Source organism: Aphidius gifuensis, linkage group LG1, assembly GCF_014905175.1.
Source record: "Aphidius gifuensis isolate YNYX2018 linkage group LG1, ASM1490517v1, whole genome shotgun sequence".
Taxonomy (NCBI): Eukaryota; Metazoa; Arthropoda; class Insecta; order Hymenoptera; family Braconidae; genus Aphidius; species Aphidius gifuensis.
In genome coordinates this window covers 6,200,186-6,221,641 of record NC_057788.1, presented here as the reverse complement: position 1 = coordinate 6,221,641, position 21,456 = coordinate 6,200,186, and the positions used below count along the sequence as shown (strand labels likewise).

The 21,456-nt window shown below is 25.1% G+C and overlaps 5 protein-coding genes across 6 annotated transcripts; 3 read left to right on the top strand and 2 right to left on the bottom strand.

Annotated features, from left to right (window-relative positions):
• Positions 1–988: 988 nt before the first annotated feature.
• LOC122847360 (vesicle-associated membrane protein-associated protein B-like) lies at positions 989–4,855 on the bottom strand. 2 transcript variants are annotated; one of them, XM_044144963.1, is made up of 7 exons: positions 4,636–4,855; positions 4,337–4,430; positions 3,195–3,350; positions 3,003–3,112; positions 2,739–2,915; positions 2,548–2,649; positions 989–2,480 (listed from the first exon to the last, which is right to left on the bottom strand). In XM_044144963.1, the coding sequence occupies exons 2-7, from the start codon at positions 4,392–4,394 to the stop codon at positions 2,313–2,315; spliced, it is 771 nt and encodes a 256-aa protein (XP_044000898.1). In that variant the 5' UTR covers positions 4,395–4,430; positions 4,636–4,855; the 3' UTR covers positions 989–2,312. The 2 variants fall into 2 exon arrangements, with proteins under 2 accessions (XP_044000898.1, XP_044000899.1); XM_044144964.1 differs by having other exon boundaries at positions 4,337–4,426; positions 4,636–4,818.
• Positions 4,856–10,336: 5,481 nt separating this feature from the next.
• LOC122847356 (alpha-amylase A-like) lies at positions 10,337–12,740 on the top strand. Its single transcript, XM_044144957.1, has 4 exons — positions 10,337–11,051; positions 11,134–11,570; positions 11,634–12,480; positions 12,551–12,740. The coding sequence occupies exons 1-4, from the start codon at positions 10,839–10,841 to the stop codon at positions 12,566–12,568; spliced, it is 1,515 nt and encodes a 504-aa protein (XP_044000892.1). The 5' UTR covers positions 10,337–10,838; the 3' UTR covers positions 12,569–12,740.
• A 3,633-nt stretch (positions 12,741–16,373) lies between these two features.
• Positions 16,374–18,731, top strand: LOC122847355 (FAST kinase domain-containing protein 5, mitochondrial). Its single transcript, XM_044144956.1, has 3 exons — positions 16,374–17,536; positions 17,615–17,776; positions 17,876–18,731. The coding sequence occupies exons 1-3, from the start codon at positions 16,419–16,421 to the stop codon at positions 18,729–18,731; spliced, it is 2,136 nt and encodes a 711-aa protein (XP_044000891.1). The 5' UTR covers positions 16,374–16,418.
• A 238-nt stretch (positions 18,732–18,969) lies between these two features.
• LOC122847358 lies at positions 18,970–20,526 on the top strand. Its single transcript, XM_044144961.1, has 5 exons — positions 18,970–19,095; positions 19,167–19,464; positions 19,535–19,696; positions 19,785–20,190; positions 20,274–20,526. The coding sequence occupies exons 1-5, from the start codon at positions 18,977–18,979 to the stop codon at positions 20,372–20,374; spliced, it is 1,086 nt and encodes a 361-aa protein (XP_044000896.1). The 5' UTR covers positions 18,970–18,976; the 3' UTR covers positions 20,375–20,526.
• A 2-nt stretch (positions 20,527–20,528) lies between these two features.
• On the bottom strand, positions 20,529–21,444 carry LOC122847359 (sentrin-specific protease 8-like). Its single transcript, XM_044144962.1, has 2 exons — positions 21,327–21,444; positions 20,529–21,237 (listed from the first exon to the last, which is right to left on the bottom strand). Exon 2 carries the CDS (start codon positions 21,220–21,222, stop codon positions 20,548–20,550), a length of 675 nt encoding a protein of 224 aa, XP_044000897.1. The 5' UTR covers positions 21,223–21,237; positions 21,327–21,444; the 3' UTR covers positions 20,529–20,547.
• Positions 21,445–21,456: the final 12 nt, after the last annotated feature.

Genomic DNA, 21,456 nt, shown 5'->3' with positions numbered 1-21,456 from the left:
TTTTTTTTTTTAATGTAGGGTGGTTTATTTAATATATGAAGGTGTTGGTGACCTCTTGGCTAGCCACTCCTTGACTCCATCTCGCCTTTTAGATAACGCAACGAGATTGCACGTTTGATCTATTTGGAAATTTGTTTTCTTTTTTTTTTTTAAATCATATTTTATACAAAAGTTTATGACAAGAAAAAACTTTTATCCTCATCATGTTATATTCATGACAGAGATTGAGTTTTTGTATTTTAAAAATATAAAACGGATATGACGAAATTTTAAAAAATAGGTTTACTTATCAATGTGACCTTTTCCATGGTGCAAAATCGAGCACGCACATATGCGATGATGATGATAATAAAAGCATGAGTGCAAGGCTGACGTTGACCTACTATAATATTAACTGCAAGGGGGGATGAATCGTTTCACATATTCACAAAACCCTGCATAAACTTGCTAAAATATTTAATAATAAAACAAAAAATACCAAATCGAAAAAAAAACAAAAATTTTCTATACTATTTTGTTTATTCAAAAAATATTTAAACAAAAGAAAAATTATTATTAAATTTGGATAATTAGATTGATTCTCAAAATGTTGAATTTAGGGTAACAAAAATATATATATATAAGGAGAAAACTTAGTCGATGAAATTGTTAGAATGACGTCACTGAGTCCTGCAGGGTTGACCTCGATCCAAATTAAACTTGGGTCGGTTCTCGACCAAGTACAAGCTCGGAATGATTAGGCACTGCACAAATTTATTAATAAAAATGTTTTTTTTTTTTTTTTTTCAACTATACTCAAACAATTAAATAATTATTTTCTTTTACCTTTTTTTTTTTGCATTTTGATAATAAATTTTTTATTATTTTTAAATTTTTATTTATATAAGTATGTTGTATTTACTTTTTTTTTTTTTTAAATAACAATGAAGGTTGTAACCTGAAAGTGCTAAATATCCTGAGGCAAATGCGTCTTAATCCTAGATAAATGTATTATATTTAATTTTTTTTTTTTTATAATTGAAATTTTTTTACTTTGCATGTTACTTTTTTTTTGTTTTACTATGTTGTTACAAATGCTGATTACACGTATTTTATATTGTTTTATTATTGCGATAATTTATTTATTATTATATCACGTTGTTGAAAAATAAAAAAAAATAAATAATAATAATTTTTTTTTTTTTTGAAGAAATTATAATTAGAAAATTATTATTACATAGTTAAATTGAAAATTGAAAATTTCGAAACATGAAGAAAATTACTATGAAAAATAGAGTTGAACAAAATTAAAAGTATAAATGTTTAGACAATAATAAAGTATCGAAAATAAAGATTGAAATGGTCTAAAAAAAAAAAAAAAATACTCAACACAAATATAAATGTTGTTGAGATTTTTTCTATGCCAATCAGTAAAAATTCATTTCAATTATTAATTATTATTATTTTTAAATATTTTCATTGCCTGTAGTATTCTCCACTGCCTATTTAACATATCGATTTTAAAAATGCAAAGTTTTATTTCATTTCCAGCGCGCTTTCAATGTTTATATAATTATTGATTAATATTTTTCGTTAATATATACAATACCTCATCAACGCAAAATAAATTTATCAATACTAAATTATCATTTTCTAAACATTTTTTTTTTTAAATAACATTTCACATATCAGTTGTTGAAGTGGTTTTTTTTTTTTTTATCTTTATTTTATCAATTATTGGCGACACAATTCTGAATAATTTTGTATTCTTAGCATCACTAGTTTCATATATTTTATTATTAAACAAAAAAAAAAAAAAATAATCATTAAATTTAAGTACCTTCTAATCCCCTTTGAAAAGAAAAATAATAAAATGTGATTTTAGACACATAATAAACATTTTTTTTTTTTTTCGTTTTTGTTTAATCAAAAATTAACTTAATGATTTTTTTTTTTTATTCGTTTTTAAATCCATTGACTATATTTGATTTAATTATTATTATTTATTATATATTTCATCATTTTTTTGTTGAAAAGCCAATATGTTTTTGACTCAATTAACAAATACAACTACGATAAAATAATTAATATTAATTCATTTTTATTCTGCACATTTAAAGGATATTAAAAAAAAAAAAAAGTTTCCATTGTAATTATAAACAAAACAGAAAAAGAAAAAAAAGCTTTATAATGATGACAATTTGCACTGGCAATTTTTTGATGGGGATAAAAGAAGGTTGAAAAAAAAAATGAGGAATTATTTGGATTTCAAGAGATAAAGAAAGGGTGTACAGTTGGAAACAGAATATTATTGTTATTTAATCAATAAATATTCAGATCATTTTGCCCATAAAATAACCAATTAAAACCATAACAACTGCAATAATCATTGTGGCAGGTGATAGACTTAATGATGATTGATCATAATTAGCTGGATTCTGTTGAGCTCTTCCTGATGCTGTACTTTTTTCCAATGCATTTCGATACTTGAGAATTTCTTCCTGCAAATAAAATAATATATTTATTTAAAAACATATAATTACAAGTATTATCAAACAATCAGTTTACCTTAAGTTGTAAATTCTCTTGTCTCAAACTACTTTCTTCTACCCTCAACGCATTAACTTCCTGTTTAGCTTTAAGCAACTTTTCTTCATTTTCATCCATTGGCTATAATTAAAAATTTAAAAACAAAATATTATAAACAATGAAATTTAATATACAACATTAATTTTACATGTATATTTCAAATATTTTACCTTCGAGGACGTTTTAGATGCATCACCTGTAACTTTGCCTTTACCATTAGTTGAATTCGTATCAGATTTAACAGCATTTGGAGCTGTTGGTTTGGCAGCTGCTGTATTTGTTGTAGGATGCTCAAAAACACATTTTAATTTGTAATCCATAATTTTATCTGGATAAGCATCAGTCCACTATGATGAAAACGAAAAAAACAAAAACATGAATTGTCAATTTTAAATAAATTATTTAATGTATTATCAATTTAAAATTAAACATACCACATCATTAACAAAATCATCAGTATCTCCTTCAGGTGCAATTACTGATTGAACCATAAACTTGTGTTTATTTTTTTCCATAAGATTAAATTCACAAGGTTGTAAGCATACTAGAAGAAAAATAATTATGTTAATTTAAATAAAATATTTCACAACTGAATAATAATATATTTTTTGTTAATATCAACTAACCAGCAATTTCACTGACTTCTTTTGGTTTAAGAACTCCATTATTTGGTCTTACACAGTATCTTTTTGGTGCTGTTGTTTTTATTTTAAAATAAATTTTTTGACTTGTTGGATTTGTAAGCTTTATGTATGATGTGACAGGTGAAACTGCTGATGGTCCTGCAACAAATACATAAATTAATTAATTATTTTATTTCTTTTTTTTATCATCTTATTACATGCTAAATCAGTGTTGTTATTATCATCAATTACAGCACAATATTATTCATATATAATGATAAAAAAAAAAAAAAAAAAAAAAATAGCATAATCATGGCCTGCATCTGTAGAACCATGCATAATCAAATTGACGTATTGATAAAAATAGTCGCAGTAGGTTGTTATTTTGCCTTGAGTATTTTTTTTATTTTTTTTCTCCATGAATTGAGAAAACAAGTTGATATTATATATTAATAATAATACAAAGAAAAAAAAAAATAACATGTACAAATATAGGTAAAAAAAATAAACATGGTTTAAAGTACAAAAATAGAAAATTATTCATACTGAATCCCAGATATATATTGAATAAAAATAAGTTATAAAAAAGGAAAAAAAAAAAAAATGTATGTTTCATGAAAATGTTTGTTAACTATTGCCGGTCTAAAAAAATGGTGGGTTAGGTTTACAATCATGACTTGAAATTTTAAAGATAAATAAAATTGACAAAATTATTATTGTCCATATATTTTGACAAACATTCAAGGACACTAAGGAGATTGATATTTATTTTTTTTAATTTTTTTAAATCTTTGCTGCTACCTTACGTCATCTTGACAGTGCATATCATTGAAGGCGATTGGTTTTTAAGTCTAGAAAAAAATAATCCAACGCAACAATACACTTCGCCATGTCACACATTTTTTTTTCATATCCAGTTTGGTTGCAAATGAATTATCTAAAATATGATGAGACATAATGAATAAATAAAAAAAAAAAAAAAAAAAAATTATGATCTTCAAAATGATATATAGGACAGGAGTATAATAAATATTTTTAAATAATAATAACCAGAGAGAAAAAAAAAATATATAAATGTAGAATAATATATGTGTATTTGATAATTTTATAATGATAAAATTTTATTGATTAATAATTAAACTTACCCCTGAATCGTAATTCACCCTGTGGTTCGATAATCAAAACTTGCTCCGGTTTAGCCATTATTTTAATCAGTATCGCCCAAAAAAGTCAAACTGTCTTTTTACCAAAAAAAAGCAAAAAAAAGAACAAAAAAAAAAATATTATAAATTTGTGTGTATTAGTATGTATGTATTATTCTTTTGTGAGTCACAAACACGTAACGATGGCGATTATATTCTTTAAACTTGAAATCAACTTGATAAAGATGACAGTTCACTTTATTGACATTTATTTATTATAAATAAATAAATATATTAATTACCTTTTATTCTTCAATCACTTAATTTTATAATTCAATATATATTGTTAATAAATCAATCAACCAAAATATATATATAATTTTTTTTTCTTTTTATGTCCCCACGTTTCGACATGTACTAAAATTTCCGTTAAAGTAGTAGTTTTTACTGAATTATTATTATGATCATCATCACGGCAGACGAGCAACTGCTACGATATTGAAAATGCGCGTGCGTCATTGGTGAAATTTTTTTTTTTCTACGTTGCACAGGCGTACTGTTTGAGGCTTATTATTACTATTATTATAATAATTTTATAATAATGTCGTCATTTTGTATTTTATATATTTGTTTATAAAAATTGACATTATTATTTGTTATTATTGTATCATGTGTTGTGACTTGTGAGTTGACCAAAGGTCCCTAGATAAGTTTTTATTCTTGGGCTGCGTTTAAATATTAAGGCGTGTTTTAAATAATAGCCATGATTCAACATGGCAGCATAAAATGTGTGGGAAAAAATGGCACAGATTTAAAACCATTTAAAACTTGATATGAAAATTAAATCATTGGACTACTATTATGTTATCTTGTATAATATATCATTTTTTTTAATAAAAAATATTCGAGTAATACTCTGTTATTGTAAACTAAAATTTGAAAACTAGTGCCGCTAATTCTTTAATTCCAATATTTCGATTACAACAAAACCGGCCCTAAGGAAAAAAAAAAAAAAACAATAGACTAATAAGCATTATGAAATAATTTATTTCCCTGTAAAATATAAAAAATAAATTGACAGGATTATTATTGTATTGTATATGAAAAAATGAAAAAATTAAATCCTCGTACTACTATACTATTACATTATCTCATATAATACATTTTTTTTAACAACAAATATTTATAAGTACATTATTACAAGCATTCATGCTCGTGAAATTTGGCTCTACATTAATCATGTTCGAGTGTATTTGAAGTCATTGTAATTAATTGCTTAGGCCTCTAATGAAAATGTTATAATTAGTAATTGTATTATCGGTCATTATTATTGTGTTGAACGAAATAAAGTAAAGCACGACACGACCGTTTTGAGAACCTGAAATTTTATTTTTTCAAATAATATATCATCGCATTACTAATGAGTTTTTTCAAGATTTTCATTTTGTTTAGAAAAAAATAATATTAATAAATACCACTGTAAAATTTTCACTCGACAGAATCCATAATTTTCCGGCAGTTAAATTATATGGTTCGCGAGAAGCCATCATAAATATTATTAAAAACTTTTGAGTTGTGTTATTTGCTTGGTACCATTCACTTTGGTATCTAAAGTATTATTCAATATATAAAAATTAATTAAATTATAAAATAGATTGTGCATATTATATTATTGTTGTTGAGAATAATAAAATCAAAAACTTGCATTGATTGATACATCTTTGAACTAGAATCAATTACTTTTTGTCCGGCCCAACTTAAAAAATACAAATGAATCAATGCAGATACAGCGAAAATACAAAATCTCATTGCTTGACTCGGTTGATCCAAGGTTAATAGTACCTAAGATGTATTAAAGAAAATAAATAATCATAATGATAAGTATTATTCTTGATGAGAATATGTTATTTTAAAGAAGCTCATATATAAAAAATGTTCTGAACTTGACAGCCAGCAAGGCTCACTGCTATCATATTTAATCCGAGCATGAAAAATAATGGAATGTTATAAACTGATTTTATAGAGCTTGTAAACCTATAAAATTAAATTATAATATTGCAATCGTAATTATTTTCTTCCGAGTAAAATTAAAATATTTAATTACAGTAATGTAGGGGTGTGCGAATATTCGAAAATTCGAATAATTCGTATCGAATACGAATCGAATTATTCGATTCGAAAGTCGAATCGAATTATTCGAATTTTCGAATAGTCGAATAGCTACGAATAATTCGACTATTCGCCATTATACGAATATTCGAAAATTCGAATAATTCGAATAATGACGAATAGTCGAATAGTAACGAATAATTCGACTATTCGACTATTCGACTCTATGTTTTTAATTTTTCGAATAAAAATGATTTAATGCATTTAAAAATTGTTCCAAATGGAAGATAATAATTATTGTTAGAATATTGAACTCAAACATGAGATAATTTTTTTATTTATATTTTTTTAATGAATTTATTAGGTATGTAAAATTAGCACATACATTGTAGCACAATCAAACTGGACTATATCAAAAATTACGTGCGAATTATGTGTTATTCATGTGCGAATAAATCATTAGAAAAAATTTTTTTATTTTCATTTTTTATAACAAATTCAATTTTGTTATTATTGAAAAGACCTATAGGTTTAACTTTTTTAATAATATTCTTATTTTCATGAAATTAAATTTTGTGTTATGTTCAAATAAGTAAACTTATAAATATCTAAGAAATAACACCGAAATAAAAAATAAATGAAAAAAATTCTTCTTTGTGCACATAGTATCAATAAGATATTTAATATTATTTTAAAACTGTAATACTTCATGTTAAATTATTGTAAGAGTATATAAGAAAAATTATATTTTGAAAACAATTTATAACACTAGAAAATAACTATAGGTATATGAGTTTATCATAAAAATGACTGAATTTCTTAAATAATTTGTTGCATGTCGTTTTAGCTCTTATTGAGGTTTCAGTTGCAAAAAATTGGATTTGCACTAGATAATTGTAAAGAATTATTTATAAGTTTACTTATTTGAAGATAACACGAAATTTAATTTCATCGAGATCGGATTATTATTAAAAAAGTTGTTATAAACAATTAAAAAAAAATGTTTCTAATTATTTATTCGCACATAAATAACACATAATTGGCACGTAATTTCGGGCCTACTTACATCAAGATCTAATCATTATATAAAAAGTTCTGCTAGCTTTCATTTGTCAATTATTAAAAATGTTATTAAAAATTAAAAAAAAATTTTTTTTTAAATTTATTTATTCGCACATAAATCCCACATAATTCGCACATAATTTTAAGCCTAACTAACTTCATCAGATCATTAATAAAAAAGTTTTGCTATAGCTTACAGTGAAAGCTAGCACAACTTTTTAAAAAAGGAAAAAAAAAAAAAAACGCACAAAAATTGCGGATTCCGCACAAAAAACGCACATAATCCGCACGTAATTTTTGATATAGACCAGTTTGATTGTGCTACAATGAATAGGCTAATTTTACATACCTAATAAATTCATTAAAAAAATATAAATAAAAAAATTATCTCATGTTTGAGTTCAATATTCTAACAATAATTATTATCTTCCATTTGGAACAATTTTTAAATGCATTAAATCATTTTTATTCGAAAAATTAAAAACATAGAGTCAAATAGTCGAATAGTCGAATTATTCGTTACTATTCGACTATTCGTCATTATTCGAATTATTCGAATTTTCGAATATTCGTATAATGGCGAATAGTCGAATTATTCGTAGCTATTCGACTATTCGAAAATTCGAATAATTCGATTCGACTTTTGAATCGAATAGTACTATTCGATTCGATTCGATTCGAAGACTATTCGCACACCCCTACAGTAATGTATGTTTATATACTTTTGAGCGACTCGGTGTCGTTGAATACAATCTTTATAAAAAATTGCATGATAATCATATTGCGATAATGAATTATTGCTGTAAATTTTTTTATCAGGAAGTTGAGTATTCTTTATGTGATTGCTAGAACATAAAATGTTTTGATTAAAAAAAATTTTATAATTTTAATATTTTCTGCTGCATATTATTTAACATAAAGTTTTCTATCAGATATTGTCAATTAAAAAGTCATTTAAAAAGTTAATTTGAATATTATATTAATATATCACCTGACGATCTCAAACAGACAACTACTGTGTTGAGCTAAATTTGAATATAGTGAATCGTATCCAACTAATACTATTGTTGGATACATTGTGACAATATAAGAATGAATAAATATTAAATTTTCATATTTAATTGGATCAATAAAATATTCAGATTGATAGATGAAAATTGTTGGGCGTGATTCATTTAAAGGCACTATTATATCCATGATTTTTGGTATCATTGGTAGAGATGAAAATAACACCGTAGCAATAAGTGCAAACCCTTTACGTTAATACAAAAATTATTATCAATATATATATTGAAATTAAGTATATAGAAAATAATTCATTGAATAAATATACTCACAAATATATGAATGTGTAATTATTCTATTTGTATTAGTCAAATTATTTAAAAAATAAATTTCATTATTTAATAATTTTGATTTCCAAAATTGTTCGATTTCTCGTAGTAATTGTTTCAACTAAATTTGACATAATATCCTTAGTTGATATATATTTTTTTTTCTAATTTTATTATTTTTATTTTACCTTTTTATGATTCAAAAGAACATGAATTAAATATACCAAAGATGCCACGTGTAACATCATCATTGTCGCACATTCAATAACAGTACTTGAATTTTTTCTTGCTTTGATTAATCCAAATATCTGCAAGAAATTTTTATAATGTTATTAGCTTTATTTTTATTTTTTTATTTTATAATAATATATAGAAAACAAATTGAGTGTGTCGATTATACTTCAGGAATTAAAAGACTCAAAATAATCAAAATGCTTGAAAAACCTAAAACAATTCGCTTTTGTGATGACTGAAAAGGCCATCCTCCCACCACAGATAATAATACCTTTGTGAGTAGCCAGTTTTTGTTATTAAAAAAAACCATGTCCCTTGTACTTGCTTTGAAAGCTTTAAAACTTCAATTGTCGTATTTTTTCCAAGTAAATACTAAAAAATTGCAATAAATTTCATTATAATTATTAGATATTCTCTTTGTAAAAAATAATAAAAACATCAAAGTGACAACACATGTGTTTCTTCACCCTCCTGACATGTGCTGCATCACAAGCAATTGATTTTATAATTATACGTTATCGTTTGTGTTGTATGTTTCTTTTCCAATAATAAAAAAAATTATATAATTATATAGACAATGAGTGTATTATAAAGTATCAAAGATATCGCTTATGTTTTATATTTTATATTGTAATATAATTTCTCTGAAACATATACTTGAAATTTAGTTTTAAAGTAAACTTGAGCTGAACTAGATATTTTTATTACATTTTAAAAAAAAACGAAATCTTCCAGATCTTTTTTTTTTTTATTGAAATTTTATACAACATTATTATCTACTTTTATAGTTACTAATAAATAATACATAAAATATTTAAAGCTTACGAAATAATTGTTGACTTCTACTGCGAATTTCTTTTCGAACTTATTCCTAAAAAAAATTAACTAATCTTATCTTATCTATTCCGGAAAATAAAGGACTTTCCTTATACATTACGTCAATAAGTATATTAAAATATATTTTTATGTTAAAAAAAAAAATATTTATAATGGACTTGAATGATTAACGTTACTCGAATTAACTCCATAACATGCAAATAATTTTTTCTATCTGTACAATTAATATTCGACAAATTGTTTCAATTTAAAAATGATAAGTTTATTTCATGTTTTATGTGTCGATTTATAATGTTGATTTTATTTCAACAAAATTATCTCGATAAAGGTCAATCGTTAAAACCTCCCACAAAATTAAAGCCGTCAAAGGTCACTGCATAATTAAACACATCATATCAATATAAACAAATGACGTCGAAAAAAAAAATCAGATACTGACCGCGCAAGCTGTTAATAACTGATGCTCTGATTTATTAACAATTACAATTGTACATTGAGTCGAAACAACACCACGTTTATTTTTTTGTGTATATAAAATTTTAAATTTAAAAATTATTTCTTTGTTCTTTTTTTTTTATCAATATTTATATGACAAAGAAGTGTTACTCAATGTTATAAATAAATTTTCTAAAAGATAATTATCAGCATCATCATTACACGTTCTACTCACAGCTAAAAATATATAAGTTGTTTTTTCGAGAATCATCTAAAAGCAAATCAAGTTTCAATATAGGTATAGAAAAATAAACAATTTCTTTGTAAAGATTATTGACTTGAGAAGTGACACATTGGTGAAAATATCTTCAGATTATTATCATCATCTTATCAATCGCAGAAAAGTGAATCGTAGTACTTTAAATGCAAAAGAATGCAATTTCTAATCTAAAATTTTTAATCAACAATTGATAACAAAACCGATATATATACGTATGATTTTATTTAATTGTAACACAGACAAAATGACATTACTTGTTATTTTATTAATTGGTCTTTGTGCAACAAATGCATTTGCTAGTTCTCACAAAGATCCACATTTTTTACCTGGACACGATACCATTGTTCATTTGTTTGAGTGGAAATGGTCAGATATTGCTCAAGAATGTGAATCTTTTCTTGGACCAAGAGGCTTTGGTGGAATTCAAGTAATTATAATTATTTTTTAATTAAAAACCCAAAAAAAAAATACAAGTTTTTCTTTTATAATTTTTTTATTTCAACAAACAGATATCACCAGTACAAGAAAATATAATTGTTTCATCGAGACCATGGTGGGAACGGTATCAGCCAATTTCATACAAATTGACGACTCGTTCGGGAAATAAAAATGATCTTAGAAATATGATAAGTCGATGCAACAAAGCTGGTGTTAGAATTTACGTTGATGCAGTAGTTAATCATATGAGTGCTGATCAATCAACAGGAAAAGTAATTGGAACAGGAGGTTCAACAGCTGATCCACCATCAAGAAATTATTCTGCTGTACCTTATGGAAAAAATGACTTTAATAAATTTTGTTCTATAAATAATTATGATGATCCAGTAATGGTCAGAAATTGTGAACTTGTTGGACTTCATGATTTAAATCAGAAACTTGAAAATGTTCGACAAAAAATTGTTAATTTTATGAATGGTCTTATTGATATGGGTATTGCTGGATTTCGGTAAATATATATTTTTTTTAAATTAAATTTAACTAGTAATAATTAATTTTTATTTGTCATTAGAATTGATGCTGCAAAACACATGTGGCCAGAAGATCTTAAAGTAATATATTCAAGACTTCATGATCTTAGTACGACAAGTGGTTTTGCTAAAGATTCTAAGCCATTTATTTATCAAGAAGTTATAGCAGATAGTGGTATTCCAGCAACTGACTACAGTGGTTTTGCTACAGTTACTGAATTTAAATATGGCAATGAAATAAGCAATGCATTTTTAGGAAATAATCAATTAAAATGGCTTCAAACTATCGGTAATAATTGGGGTTTGTTACCAAATTCTGATGCTGTAATTTTCATTGATAATCATGATACACAAAGAGATAATAATGTGCTTAATTATAAATCTTCGAGGCTTTACACAATGGCTGTTGCTTTTATGCTTGCTTATCCTTATGGAACTCCAAAAATCATGAGTTCATTTGCATTTGATAACAAAGATCAAGGTCCACCAGCTGACTCACAAGGAAATATTCTTTCGCCAGTAATGAAAAATAATAAAGGTTGCAAAGGAGGCTGGGTGTGTGAACATCGCTGGCGTCAAATACAAAATATGGTTGGTTTTCGAAATGCCGCTAATAAAACTTCAATAACAGAATGGTGGGATAATTTGAATAATCAAATTGCATTTTCTCGAGGTAAAAATGCTTTTATCGCTATTAATGGTGATAAAACCGATTTGAAAACAACGATCCACACTCAGCTTCCAGCTGGTAGATATTGTGATGTTATTTCTGGCAGTATTAAAAATAATACATGCACAGGAAAAATTGTAGTTGTTAATGCAACTGGACATGCATACATTGAGATTCTTTTAACAGATAAAGATGGAGTTCTTGCAATACACAAAAAGGTAAATATTTATTTAAATACTTGAAGAAAAATTAAAGTCTAAACTAATTGATATTAAAATTTTATTTCAGGCTCAATTAAAAAATTAGTAAATTGTAATAGTTAATTAAAATATAATGTTAATAGAAAATTAAATTTATCATAAATTGATTGAATCTATATGATGATTGTTAAATAAAATAAAATGTATCAATTAATTGACAATAAAAAAATAATATTTTCAAGATAAATAAATGATTTTTTTTTTTAATAGAAAATAATGTTGTCATACAATAACAACAACAAAGACTTTACAGATATTTTATCTAATCATTTACAAGTGGCAAGATATTATTAATTGATTTATGAATCAAATTGATTGTTATCTCTGTCACTACGTGAACAAAAATTTACATGAAAACATGTGACTATTGATTATTGATTGATTGTACTTATCAATGGTCAGTTGAATTTATTTACGAAATGTTTTATGTTATTTTTAAATATTATCATGTCATTCTTTATGATTAAATTTTTGTTATCTTAAAATATTAATATTTACATAAAGCAATAAGCATAAATTGTTGTTCAAGGATGAAAGAACTCTTTTTTGTCAATTTTTTAAAACCATTTAATCGTAATTTTAATATAAAAAATTGTTTCAAAATTAACTAATTATTTCTACAATTGACAAAAAAAAATACTATTTTAAAATTAAAGAGAGAGAGAGAGAGAAAGATATTTTAAATATGCTGAGAATTAGCCCATTGGCCATCTGTTTTCCTGTTTTCTCAGTTGTTTCTGGTCAAAAACTATGCTAGTTGGCCACCACTCTCTTTACATAATACTGTTTACAAGAAGACTAGAAATATACAAATAGAGATAGGGAGTAAGTTCTCCTGTATTTCTAGTCTTCTTGATTGTTTAGTATATTTGCCAAAATACCGCTTTGTATCGTTTAGTAGCGTTTATATCAGCGTCTATAAACCACCTGTAACCGACTGCGAAATAATTCATCTAAATAGAAATTAACAAAACTGGATTTTTTAAAATGTAATATATAAGTATATATAATACATAGAAATATAAAAATATTAAACCAAAACTTGTTTATTGTGCATATCACATTTTATCAAATATGACTCAGTTCAAAAGATTAAGTGAATCCGAGTTGGAAATAAACTTAGTAAACAAAAATAATGTTATACAAAGACCACGGAGTAGATCTCCATGTATAAGACAAATTTCAACACATTGCAGCGAAATAGAAAATAAGGTTAGTCCAAAATAACTGCAGTATACCCCACCATTCTTTTCAGATTAATTTAATATTTAAATTAACCTAATAATAACAATAACTTGATAAACTAATGAATTAAATTAATCGGTAATAAGTATAAAATGTTATTAGGGTAAATTAAAATATAAATGTAAAGTAGATTTAGTGGTCCAGGCTATAGTCCAACTGACATCAAACTGTAGCTAAAACTTACTCAACTATATAAAATAAGCCTAAATTCACTCTAAATCACACTTTATATTTAAATTGACAAAATGGGTACCAATAGCCGCATTCAGATTAAATAATTAATAACAGTATAATATAAGAATATTAAATATAAATGTTGATTATTCTTTTCAGCTATACGGTCATCATGATGATCAATCATATGCCAAAGATGTACTGACAATGGAACGTGTTAATGATGATTGCCTGGCTGAAATATTCATGTATCTTTCAGCATGTGAAAGACCAAAAATTGCATTGGGTATGATAATAATAATTAACATATAAGATAAATTATTTAATATTGACAATTAATTTAATTTTTTTAGTATGCAAACAATGGAAAAGAGTCCTTGATTATTACTCTTGGTTTGATGTCAAAAAACTTGAACTAACTTATTGGAGATATGATGAGTATCCTAATTTATTAACGAAAAATTATCCAACAACCGATGGACAATTTAGTTTTTTAAAATCGCTTCTTAATAAATGTGGTTGTTATTTAACAGAATTAGACTTGACAGCATATAACCACTTTAACATAGTACCAGTTGTCAATGAATCTTGTCCAAATCTCGTAAAACTTCGAATAAGAATTGAATATACTGACGATACAATATTAGATAATTCATTTACACGTCTTTTGAAACTAAAAGTATTGAAAATTATATTTCAATGTTTTAAAAAGCAAGATACAGTTATACCTGGCAATTTAATCAAGTCATTGTTAAACGTTGCTGATACATTGACTGAACTGAGTTTGTCAAATTGGTCTGAAAGCTTAAAGGTCTATACGAAATTTCCAAAAAAAATCACTAGTGTAAGTTAAACTTAATTTAAAAAAAAAAATATTCTTTTTTATTCTTTACATATAAGTACTTATGAATTATTTGTTTTACAGGTGGTTTCTAAACTGAAGGCCTTGAAAACGTTACAACTTGCTGGTATAAGTTGTCCGAAAAGTTTAGGTGATTATGTAGCTTTGGCAGATCCTGAAATAATAGTCGCTACTGACGAGTGTAAATATCATGAAAATAAACTTCATTTCCTAGAAATATATGAGTGGGTCAAGGAATTAGATATTAAAAATTCCCGAGTTACTGATGATTTTTTATATAATGTTGCTAATGTTATGAAGGAATTACAAACACTAAAAATATATTGTACTTGGATAACCGATGCTGGTATAGTGGCAATTTCAAAGATGAATTATTTAAGAAATCTTGATTGTTCCGGTTTAAATAACGTCACTGACTCTTCAATTAAATTACTCAAAAATATGGTAGTTGTGACCTTACCATTCAGCAATAAAATTACAAATAAATCAGCCATGAAAGTTCTTGAAAATTCACCAGGGTTGGAATATTTTAGCGTTAAAAACACAGGTGTAACTTTTGAATTTATCAAAAAAGCACAAGAAATATCAAATAATCGTAAAAAAAAATTGAAAGTGGTCATGTCATTTGAAGATGGTGAGCCCAACACACCTATTGAACATGAATATTTAGCAGTTGATTATGTTTAAAAAGAGAAACAACAAAACAAAAAATTAGATAATTCGTAAGCTATTGTTGATAACTGACCAATAATCTGACTTTATTTATTTTATTTTTTTTTATTCAACACGTAGCTGTATTTATGGCATTACTCATAATATTATTTTTATTTTCAATTCTTTAATGACGTAAATTTATTTATTTTTTTTTGAAATGTCCTATTTTGATACTAAATATAATATTAATGATAATAAATAATAAATATATGAAAAACCAGTAAATAAATAAATAAAAAGTTTTATTTAAATATCAAATTAATTGTTATCCCTATCACTACGTGAACAAAAATTTACATTAAAACATCGAATGATTATTGATTGATTGTTCTTATCAATAGTCAGTTGAATTTATTTACGAAATGTTTTATGTTATTTTTAAATATTATCATGTCATTCTTTTTGATTAAATCTTTCTTATCTTTAAATATTAGTATATTAATATTTACATAAAACAGGAAGCATACACTCTTGTTTAAGAATGAAAGACACTTTTTTTTGTCAATTGTTTAAAATGATTTAATTGTGATTTTTATATAAAAGTTCTTTTGAAATGAAATAATAATTTCTACGAAAATACTATTTTGAAATTAAAGAAAGAGATGATATATATATATTTTCAAAAAATGTCTGAGAATTAACTCATTGGCCATCTGTCTTCCTGATTTAAAAAACTTTGGCAGCATAATGATACTTTTTGGCCATCTCGTGTTTTATTTTTATACTCAATCGTTGTGTGTTTATTAATTATATATGTTATATATATTATTCAATATTATTGGTTATATTATTAAAATTTCCACGTGTGTTGACATTAAAAATTTCGATAAATCACAATATACAATTTATTGTTTTTTTAATAATAGAAAAAAGTGACAGTGTTTATTTAAAATATTATAAAATGTTTAACAAACGCGTGAGTCAATTTATTTTGACTAATTATGAAATTCAGTATTTAAAACTATCCAGCATCAATGGATCTAGACACTACTATCAATCATCAAACAATAAAATAACACCATCATGTAAATTAAATCATCAATCACAATTTAATACAATATTAAAAATAAATAAAAACAATCAGTTGTATTCAAGTAACATGGCCATAAAAACTTACTCAAATTTATCACAAAAAACACAAAATATTGAAGATGATAATAACACTAGTAGTACTCATGATGACAATGATAATTGTGATGATAATTTTGATGATAAACAATTTACTGAAAATGGATATTTATATTCAATTCTTAATAGTTCAAATAAATATTCAGCTACAATTGTTCCACCTCTTTTTGATCAATTAACTAATGATGAATCATTCTTAAAAAATTTAACTGAAAATGAAAAAGTACTTGAAGAAAATACAGCTAACACATTGGCACCATCAGAATTACTTAAGTTACTCAAATCAATATGTTATCATGCAAAAATTAATCACGAACCTTTGAGTGATAAACATGAAAGATTGCTGGATCTTCTTGATCATCATACTGGTAATTTAACGAATGATGAATTATGGCTGTTACTGAGAACACTTGCAATGTCAGCTTTACCAATACAAAAATCAAAGAAACTTCCAGCTCTAGTTAAATTAGAAAATCATTTAAATGAAGAATGTCAAAAGAGAATGAGAAAAGATTGGACAGTTAGTGAAGTATTAATGACTTGTGATATGTTTTATCAAATGCGTTTACCAAGAGGTCCATTTGTAAATGGTGCTCTAAAAAAACTTGGAACAAAACCACAAAAATTAACAGCTGAAAATTTTGTTCACTACATGTTCTTATTAAATATTGGTAGAAAACCAGCAATCAATATGTATGAGTTGGAATATCATTTAGAATCTATCATCAATACTTATACTATTGAAGAACTTGGTATCATTGGTTTAGGATTTTTCAAGACAAATACTAGAATTAGAAATCCTGCATTACTCAATCATATGATTAAACTTTGTATAGAAAATATTGATACTATTGATAATTTTATTATTTGTGCATTTATGAAAGTATCAAGGTTGGTTTATTTTTATTACATTTTTACAATTGATATGTTGAATGAATAATTAATTAATTTGTTTTTTTTTATTTTTAGACAAAGCTTGCAAATAAAAGAGACAGAAGTATTTATAAAATTTCTAAGAGCATTTAAATCACGAATCAGTACAGCTTCAACTGCTTGTATTGTTCATGCTGCTCATGCTGCAGCAACAACTTTGATAAATGAAAAAGAAGTTGTTGATTTATTGATCAACAGGTAAAATTTATTGAATAAAAAAAAAAACTAGAGTATTGTTTTATCTCTGTAATAAATCATAATGAAATTTATTTTAATGATTTGTTTTTTTTTAAATAGATTTATGGAACAGGCAACGTCATCTAGACTAAAGGATTTAGAAAGAATACTTTTCGTTTTGATGATATTCAAGTATCCATCAAATCATCCACTCTATTCAATAATAATTGATGAACTTAAAAATCCAAATCGCAAAGATGAATTATTAATGTATCCAAAAACACTTAGTTCATCATTGACATATCTCAGTCACGTTGGAATTTATCCACTTGAAATAATAAGTGAAATAATGGATCCAGATTATCTTCATAAAGTATATGATAATAATTCATTTTTCATTGGACGTGAATATTTAGCAATTGAAAATGGTTTAAAAATTGAAGAACCAAATTATAAAGGTCCATTTTTACCACTAAGAGTTATAAGTTATCTTGGTAAACGTCATTCTGCTTGGAACATTGATGTATCTGATAGTCATGATGAATTTATTCAGGGTAATCAAAAATATGTTACTGAAATAATACATTATATCAAACAAATTATTGGTAATGATAAAATAAAAACAGATCAAATATTACCACATCATCAACGTATTGATATAATATGTTGTATTGATAAAGAAACAAATGAATTTATAGCAGTTGATAAAATTTATCCAAATTTACCAATTGGTGCAATTAAATATCCACCAAATACTGATAAATATAAATGGATTGCAATAGTACCTACGTCTTACAATCAAACATATCGTAATGAATCAGAACCTTGTGGTACTTTAAACGGTAAAATACGACAATTAAAAAAAGTTGGATATACACCAGTAATATTACAACATATTGAATGGAAAAGTCACAAAAATCCTCCAGCTAAAAAACAATATATGAGTGATTTTATTTTAGGATGTAAAAATTTATAAATAAATAAAAATAACTTGTTTTTTTTGTTATAAATATTTGATAAAGATATTTTTTTTATTTTATTAAATATTTTTTTGATGCGCATGCTCTTATTATAAACCCAGTTCGTTCAATAATTGCTAACGATTTTTTGGGTTCATTATACTATTGTCATTCTTTTGCCAATGGTCATTCCACCCAGTTTAACAAATAATTTATTTAATAAAAGCTATTGAAATTAATTTGTTTTTTAATTAGAAAAAAAATGTCGGGAAGCAAGTGTGTAAAGGCACCACGTAAAGCCTATGCTCCAAAAGAACCTCATGAAATGAGTCAACAAGAAAAATTAAGGCTCATTGATGATGAGCTTAATTCATTTTACAAGTAAGTAAATTTGGAAAATTAAAACAATAAATATTATTTGATGAAGAAGATAATTATAAATTTTACTTCAGGTATTGTCAACAAGCTGGATTTACTGATGAAGAAATGGACATTATATGTCAACCTCTTGTTGAAACAATGAAAAGATCTTGGTTTCAAATTTTTTTACGTGTTATTATTGGTACTGTTATAATTGGAATACTTGTATCTGCAACAGCACAATTGAGTGTTGTTGGAATACATTTTACAGCAATAACACGTTTATTTGCAATTAAATTATTACCATTATGGAATTGGCAGGATATTTATCGTGATAATTGTATGATTAATAATCCATTTTCTAATCCAATAACTGGTGAAGATTGTGTTGTAAGTTTTTGTGTTTATTATAAAAATATTTAAATTCTTATTAATTGTTTTTTTTTTATTTTTTACTTAGACATGTCAAGCTGTTGAAACAATTGATCGTCTTTCTGATGTTAGATATCGTCAATTGGTTGATGATTATCTTAATCGTGATGCACCAGCAATAATTGTTGATGCCATGGATTCATGGGCAGTTATGAATACTGATTATTTTTGGTTTGACAATATAACCCATGTAAATAAATTCAATTAACAATTAACATATTTATAATTAAATGTTGACTTTGTTTAATTTATAAATATATATTATTTTATTTTTTTAGTTATATTTGGGTAATGAAAAATTAATGGAAACAGTACCTTGTTCATTGACATCAAATCTTAGAACTGGTTCATCTGATTTAGCTGCATTTTTAAGACGTGTTGATTCACCAGAAGTTGCCAAGTGGTTTGTTCATTGGCAAAATTGTGATATTAATGCTGTTAAAGCATTGAGAAAATATTATCAACGTCCTTATTTTCTTTCAAGTACAGTATCACCAGCTCATTTTAATTGGGTACTAATGTCATCTGATTACAGTAGTCCAAGTTATAAAAGAGTTGAACTTGATTCTGGCTTAATTGCACTTGCACAATTACGAGGTGCAACACAACTAAGACTTACACCAATAAATCCATGTAATAGTTCATGTCCTGAATTAATTGCTGATCTTCATCGTGGTGAAATGCGTTAGTATTAATTATATTATATTTTTATGCATTAAATTGAAATTATAACTCGATTATTATTTTTTTTTTTTTTGCTTTTCTAGTTGTATTTACAAATCTCATGTGGAATTTGGAGTATGCACCAATGCAAGGTCTTGATAATATTGCTATTTTAACTGAAACTGTTTGGGACGAGGATCCATAAATTAATCAATAAAATAAATGAAAAAAAATTTAGTTTGTATTAATGTATAATGCAATATAATGTCATTTTATTGTAACAAATTTAATTGTCATAATAAATTGACTAAAAAATAATTATAATACTTGAGGCATTAAAAATAATTAGAAAATATAAAAAAGATAATTTTAATTATTTCAACTCAATGATTCAATAAGTTCATTGATATCATTTCGTTTTGAGCTGACGTAATTAACAACATCACTTGTATCACAATCCTTAATATTATCACATTGTTTTGTTAATAATTTTTGACAAATTAATTCTGTAAAACATAATACAAATATTCCACAATCATATGCATTTTTTTGTTGTAAACATTTTGCATTTATAAAAATTCCATTATTATTTAATGAAAAATATTTAAATATTTTTTTTGAAAATTTTTTAGCTATGTCATCATTACCACCATGACATGAGTCATAATGATAACATGAATTTTCATTATGTGAATAAATTAATAGGCTCCAATGTGATCCACCAATTTCTTCACAATTATCTGAATCATTTAATGGAAAAAATATTAAATTAATATTATCCTTGTTGATGAAAGAATCAAGAATTGTTGAATAATCACTTGGTTCCATCATTTTTAATAATTGTGTTAATTCAGGACTAGCTAAAACAATTTTTTTATCATCAATTTTACTGACAATATTGTTATTTAAATATTCCATATAAAAACCAATGATAATGTCATTCAACCAGTATTTTCCTGTCAATAAATTTTTATCAGATTGACGAATAAGACAGTCATAATAACTAAGAACAATTTTATCATCATTTGACATTGAATTTTTATGTTGCTCCATTATTTTATATTTATTCTGAAAATTAATTCATTAATCATAGATTTAATCAAGTATTGTTTTTTAAATAATTATTTAAATATGTTTCAGATTTTATTTATCATTACCAGATTATGTACCTGACCAATTTGTAATTTGTAAACAAGTTAAATAAACAACATGACCAAGATGACAAAGGGAACTAAATTGAAATTTGAACGGAATGAACTGGAATGGACTGAAAAAAAAAAAAATCTT

Coding starts and splice junctions, on each gene's coding strand:
- LOC122847360 (XM_044144963.1), bottom strand. CDS start 4,394: ATGGCTAAACCGGAGCAAGTTTTGATTATCGAACCACAGGGTGAATTA. Junction 3,113..3,194: donor AGAAGTCAGTGAAATTGCTG/GTTAGTTGATAT, acceptor TTTTTCTTCTAG/TATGCTTACAACCTTGTGAA. Junction 2,650..2,738: donor CATCTAAAACGTCCTCGAAG/GTAAAATATTTG, acceptor TTTTAATTATAG/CCAATGGATGAAAATGAAGA.
- LOC122847356 (XM_044144957.1), top strand. CDS start 10,839: ATGATTTTATTTAATTGTAACACAGACAAAATGACATTACTTGTTATT. Junction 11,052..11,133: donor GAGGCTTTGGTGGAATTCAA/GTAATTATAATT, acceptor TTCAACAAACAG/ATATCACCAGTACAAGAAAA. Junction 11,571..11,633: donor ATGGGTATTGCTGGATTTCG/GTAAATATATAT, acceptor ATTTGTCATTAG/AATTGATGCTGCAAAACACA.
- LOC122847359 (XM_044144962.1), bottom strand. CDS start 21,222: ATGGAGCAACATAAAAATTCAATGTCAAATGATGATAAAATTGTTCTT.
- LOC122847355 (XM_044144956.1), top strand. CDS start 16,419: ATGTTTAACAAACGCGTGAGTCAATTTATTTTGACTAATTATGAAATT. Junction 17,537..17,614: donor GCATTTATGAAAGTATCAAG/GTTGGTTTATTT, acceptor TTTTATTTTTAG/ACAAAGCTTGCAAATAAAAG. Junction 17,777..17,875: donor GTTGATTTATTGATCAACAG/GTAAAATTTATT, acceptor TTTTTTAAATAG/ATTTATGGAACAGGCAACGT.
- LOC122847358 (XM_044144961.1), top strand. CDS start 18,977: ATGTCGGGAAGCAAGTGTGTAAAGGCACCACGTAAAGCCTATGCTCCA. Junction 19,697..19,784: donor GGTTTGACAATATAACCCAT/GTAAATAAATTC, acceptor TTATTTTTTTAG/TTATATTTGGGTAATGAAAA. Junction 20,191..20,273: donor TCTTCATCGTGGTGAAATGC/GTTAGTATTAAT, acceptor TTGCTTTTCTAG/TTGTATTTACAAATCTCATG.